Below are 5811 nucleotides of genomic sequence, written 5' to 3'. Positions count from 1 at the left end.
ATATATGAAATTGAAACTATAATGTAAAATATTAAGTTTTAAAATTTATAATTTAGAACACCTTATTTAAATGTATTTTAAAAGAACCAAATTTATATTAAAATTTATTAATTTTTTATTTGAATTATATTTCTTCATGAATATTCATTAAGTAATTAAATAGATGATAAGGCAGACTTTTTAAGATAGATAGATAAATGCTATCTATATCCATCATCCTTACTAATGATATATTTTGTTATAAAATTTGTTTAATAAATATTAAATAAATAGTTTATTTAGTATAATAAATGTTAAGATGTTTTATTTTAGAGTAATAAAAAGAAATTACAATCTTATTATAAAAAGCCTAATTTTATTAATTTATTATAAATTTTGTTAATAATTAAAATAATTAAACGTCTTTAATAAAAATGAAGTGTATTTATTACATAAAAAATAAATTTTGTAAGAAGATCAACTAAACTATTTCATGTTTATTTAAATATTAGTTATATATGGATGTTAGTTTTCTTTTTAATAAATACATTAACAATAACTACAAATTAAACCTCTCTTTAATTATATTAATTATTAACAGAATTCAGACACAATTAAAATTATATAATTAAGAATGTAAATTTTGTTTTTAAATATATCAATTCTTTACCTTACTAAATGAAGTATTTACCAAAATGTTTTATATGATTATTGATATATTATTTTTACTAACAATACTCTTCAAGTCTATTATGAACTTAGGTAGACAACCTTAGTAGTAATTATGAATTTTGGTACAATTCAGTTATATATTGTAAGAAAGAGATAAAAAAAAAATCTAATTTTCAAAGGTGGGGGTAACAAGTTCCAACAACCTTCAACAGCCTATGGTAGAGACGGCGTTGAAGTCAAACAAACCCTTCTCTCTTACAAATTCCAGGTCTTCTTTCTTTTTCCCTTACCTTCTACTCATTATATATACACATTTCTCTCTCTTTTGCATAAGTTCTAGAAAGATCCATTCCAATCCCAAATGGACGGTGCGCCACCATCCGCCGCCGCAGCAGCAGCAGCAGGAGGACCGGCGCCGTTTCTTCTGAAGACCTACGACATGGTTGACGACCCCTCCACCAACGACATCGTTTCGTGGAGCTCATGCAACACCAGCTTCGTCGTGTGGAATCCGCCGGAGTTCGCTCGCCTTCTTCTCCCCACCTATTTCAAGCACAACAACTTTTCCAGCTTCATCCGCCAGCTCAATACCTACGTGAGTTTCTTCGATTTCTGCTGCTGCCTCTGTTTTTCCTTCCGATTGATCATGCGCTTGCTTTGTTTATCTTGATTGTAATTACTCTTTGATTACTGCTTCTAGTTTAACTGTTTGATGCATTTATTGTTTGCTCAATTTGATTGTCCCCTTGTTAAAACTCATAGCCTGATTTGACGATTTTGTTTAGTCGTTGCTATTGGATATTTGCGCTGTGCTGAATTGGAATGTTGCTTGTTTATTGTGAATGATGATGTTTTGAGATTGAGAAAATGTATTGTGAGATAGAGAGAGCTTCAATTTGGATCCGATCGAGCCTATATGGAGATGTAATTCGAGAGTTTTCTATATGCTCCTACTGAATGAGATATAAAATGCATTTACTACATGCCATGTAAAGCATGTACGAGGATGTTGTTGTAGGGTTCGAATTGTTCACAAGTTATTTAGGGTTAAAGAGACTGTCAAGCTTGAAAGACAGCGAAAGGTGTAGGATAGCGTTTTCTTTTTTGGTGTGAATTGGGGTATAGGGCACATCATTCATTCAGGAAGGTGATAAAAGAATCTTCTTCAAGTACTTTGAGGTATCTCTTGCTCAAATAAACTGCCAGAAAACTTAAGCCCTCTGCAGGGGTATAAAACGGTTGACATATATACTATTTTCCCTTGGTTCTCCAAAATATAATTTAATACCACCTAAGTTTCAAGGTCACCAGAAGCATGATTGGCTTGACAGTTTTCATGTATTGTCTTTTCAGAGTTTTAGGTGTTTTGTAAACCATTGGGAGTTTGAGGAGCATGAGTGTTGTGTGAATTGTGATGAAAATATTTTAGTTGAATTACGTATAATCAAATAACCGAAAAATTCATGCTAGAGCATGATTTGTTTATTTCGTGGAGAGGACATGTTACGCATGCTACCTTTAAACTCTCTTCCTCCATCATAAATGCTCTTTATCCAGAAAAGGATGTCTGGCGGAAGTTCATATCAGTTCAATATGACTATAATAATAAGAAATATAAAGCATTTTTGAAAAAATATATATGCTTTTCTTTTGGTCCTCCAAAACTGAATTTAGTAAACCCAACTTTCAAGTTTCCACATCTTATTTTTACAGAGTGATATTTGTTAATGTTATATGTTCTGGAAACCATTGGGAATTTGAGGGCAAAGACTATTTTGTTGTGGTAAAAATATATGATCTGTTTCAGTGGAATTACTTATCATCAGATAGCCAAACTTGAAAAATTCATTCTTGAGCATGTTTGGTTTTCACTTAGAGGATATATTACACTACCTCTGAACTTTCTTCCTCCATCATAAATGTTGTTCATCCAGAAAAGAGATGGGTGATGGAGATGCATATTAGTTCAACGACTTTTATATTATAGGAAAGTATAAAGATGTTTCAAAACACACACACACACACACATATATATACACTTTTCTGTTGGTTCTCCAAAGATGAATTTAATACCACCCAAGTTTCATGGGTCACTTGCTTGGTTTGTCAGTTTTCCTATGTTGCTTTCAGAGTGATTATGTTATATGTTTCGGGAACCATTGTGAATTTGTGGAGCACGAATATTGTGTGAATTGTGACAAAAACATGGTCTATTTCATTTGAAGTACTTATCATCAAATGACCAAACTTGAACAATTCATGCCAGAACATGGATAAGGACTAAAAGGATGATTTTTAAGTGTAAGGACTGAAAGGTAAATCTTTTCGGACCATATGATTAATTTACCGTATTTTTATTTGCAACTAATTCATTTTATTTTAAAAAACCCAATTCTTCCCTCATGTACCTTATTTGAGCTCTCCAATCCATGCTATAAATCATCATTTCCATCGAAGCTCATGCTACCATGAAGCTACTGCTTACTTGTTTGATAGCTGCTATTGTTATGCTTGTAGTTGAATGAATTATTTTCTTTATGAATAGACTCATAAAGGGACACTTGGTCGTTAGTTTTCTGTCTTGGGGAATACTGTGGCACCCTTCTAAAAGGCTCTATTTCTCATTCGGTGTTAGCTATGATGACTTTTTAAGTTCATTCAGGTTGCATTTTTAAGAGATCCATGATATTCTGTGGCTCTGTGCTATTATGGACAGTATTGAATTTCAACTTTGAATGCAATCAAACTCTAGAAAGTGTGTTGCTTTCTCTTGCTAGAATTGCTTCTTGTTTCCTAAATCCCTATTTTGTGTGAAGCTAGTAGTACTTCTGACATCGTGCTTCATTATTTTTATTGGTTGCCTTGGGGATGTAGTCCTCAGAATGTTTCCATATATTGTTCACCCTAACCATAATTTCGGTTCTTTAATTCTACTTTCCCTTTACGTTCTAAGCAACTCAAATACTTCATATTTAGAGGTTCTTTTTTGTAAAGATTATCATTTAAGGATTTAACAGTAAATTATTGAATGAAAGTTTTAGATCTTATTGCTAGGTCAATAAATTATTGTTTATGTGCATTTATTTTTCTGAATATATAATGTGTATTTCCTAGCTTTTAATAAACCATTTTTTGGTTATTTTTGTTTCGTTTATTGACACTCTTCTGTAATCAGGGTTTTCGAAAAATACACCCAGAGCGCTGGGAATTTGCAAATGATGAGTTTGTGAAAGATCAGAAGCATCTCCTTAAGAATATACATCGCAGGAAACCTATCCACAGTCATAGTCATCCTCCGGGTTCTATTGTAGATCCAGAGAGAGCAGCATTTGAGGAGGAAATTGAGAAACTTTCCCGCGAGAAAACTTCTCTTGAATCCAATATTCATAACTTCAAACAACATCAGTCAACAGCAAAGCTTCAACTAGAAGATTTTCTGCAGCGGTTAGACACTACTGAAAAGAGGCAGAAGCAATTGCTGAACTTCTTTGAGAAGGCTCTTCAGAATCCTAGTTTTGTTGAACATCTTTCACGCAAAATTGAATCCATGGATTTATCTGCGTATAATAAGAAGAGGCGATTGCCTCAAGCTGATCATGTTCAACCAGTTGCAGAAAGCAGCTTCGTGGACAGTCACAGCAATTTTAGAATGGAATTTGGAAATATTTTCCACCAGGATTTCTCGAATAAACTCAGACTGGAATTGTCACCTGCCGTGTCAGATATGAACTTGGTATCACGTAGCACACAGAGTTCAAATGAAGATGGGGAAAGTCCACAGAAAAAACTATCTGAAGTAGAACCAAAAGGAGTGCAGACAAGAACATCTCTTACATTTGCACCTGAAACATTAGAACTTGCGGATACGGGGGCTTCTTTTACTTTTAAGATGGATGCATGTTTGCCGCGAAAAGCAACAACTGCTGAGAACTCAAAACTGATCTCTTTGGAGCCAAGTAGTGAAGAAGGCGATAGTTGCCAGTTAAATTTAACCCTGGCATCTTGTCCAGTGCAAGTAAACAGAAATTCATACTCAGCCAGATCACCCCAAATCGACTGTCAAGAAATTGGAAAATTGGCAGAATCGAGATTTTTTGCGAGTGTAAAAGAATCTGAAAGTGGTGTTTCCTCAAACCAAAATCTAGCTGCTGAGGCCGCCAATTTAGCTTCACCACAGGAGGCTCCAAGTAACAACCAAGTTAATCCAGCTCCTCCGGACAGGGTGAATGATGTTTTCTGGGAACAGTTTCTTACCGAAAGGCCAGGCTGTTCTGACAATGAAGAGGCAATATCCAACTACCGAGCAAACCCATATGATGAGCAAGACGAAGGACGGTCAGTTCATGGAATATCTAAAAACATTAAGAACATGGATCAACTCACACTTTGAGTTCATCATGCCGTCTAGGACAACAGTTATATTATTGTTATATGAAATTTTCATGAATGATATACAACATTTTTCAAAATTTACTGCTGACAACAAATTGTGTCGCATAGGGCTGAAACTATACTTTCTGGCTTGCTACCTGATGGATACAAATGTTAATTAACTATTTGGCTGTGTTGTATATTTTCAAGTCATGATTAGCTTTCAAACGTACAACTGCAAACTCAGCTCTTGATTTTTGAGCTTTTCTTGGTTGAGTAGATCGAGTTTCATTACCTGATGGAAATTTATGATAGAAATTATTTATTTAGAAACTACAATTGATATAATTGAGAAAGGTGGCTTTTAAACTTCTCAAGTAAGTACAGTGAATTATTGGCTGAGGACAAAAGTTGTTTTGATTAAATGAAAACCAAGTTGATTGTTATTTGTTTAGTTTAGAAATAAATTCAATTTATACGCGTCTCTTCAAAGATAATTTATATTTCTTTATACATGCCTGTTTGATCCAAAGTTGGTTTTTATTTCGCCCTGAAAGTATGATTTAAGTTCTTCATTTTCTAGTAAAATTTGTTTTCATCTTTTAACTTTTAAAAGTATTATTTTTGTTTAAAAAATTTGGATTGATATATATTCTTTTTAAACAGTGATCGATTTGAGGGTTTGTTGGTTCTGGATGACGAAGATATTTTAGGTTTTGGCTAAAGGTTTTTGAAGGCATATGGAGATTTTGGCTTTTGAAGGTTAAGTTCTTGATGCATTTAGATTTT

At 33.5% G+C, this 5811-nt stretch overlaps 1 protein-coding gene across 1 annotated transcript; it reads left to right on the top strand.

The window, feature by feature from the left end:
- The first annotated feature begins 839 nt into the window (after positions 1 to 839).
- On the top strand, positions 840 to 5235 carry AT-HSFA5 (winged-helix DNA-binding transcription factor family protein). The gene is made up of 2 exons (XM_047314736.2): positions 840 to 1246; positions 3827 to 5235. The coding sequence occupies exons 1-2, from the start codon at positions 1013 to 1015 to the stop codon at positions 5039 to 5041; spliced, it is 1449 nt and encodes a 482-aa protein (XP_047170692.1). The 5' UTR covers positions 840 to 1012; the 3' UTR covers positions 5042 to 5235.
- The last annotated feature ends 576 nt before the right edge of the window (positions 5236 to 5811 follow it).

This window comes from Vigna umbellata, chromosome 5 (genome assembly GCF_029865625.1).
Source record: "Vigna umbellata cultivar VRB3 chromosome 5, Vumbellata_1.0, whole genome shotgun sequence".
In the NCBI taxonomy this organism is placed as follows: domain Eukaryota; kingdom Viridiplantae; phylum Streptophyta; class Magnoliopsida; order Fabales; family Fabaceae; genus Vigna; species Vigna umbellata.
This window is presented reverse-complemented; position numbering and strand designations above follow the sequence as displayed.

What these genes read in the sequence shown, in the direction of transcription:
- AT-HSFA5 (XM_047314736.2), top strand. Translation starts at nt 1,013, where the DNA reads ATGGACGGTGCGCCACCATCCGCCGCCGCAGCAGCAGCAGCAGGAGGA. An exon ending in TCCGCCAGCTCAATACCTAC is followed by an intron (nt 1,247 to 3,826) that starts GTGAGTTTCTTC and finishes TTCTGTAATCAG; the next exon opens with GGTTTTCGAAAAATACACCC.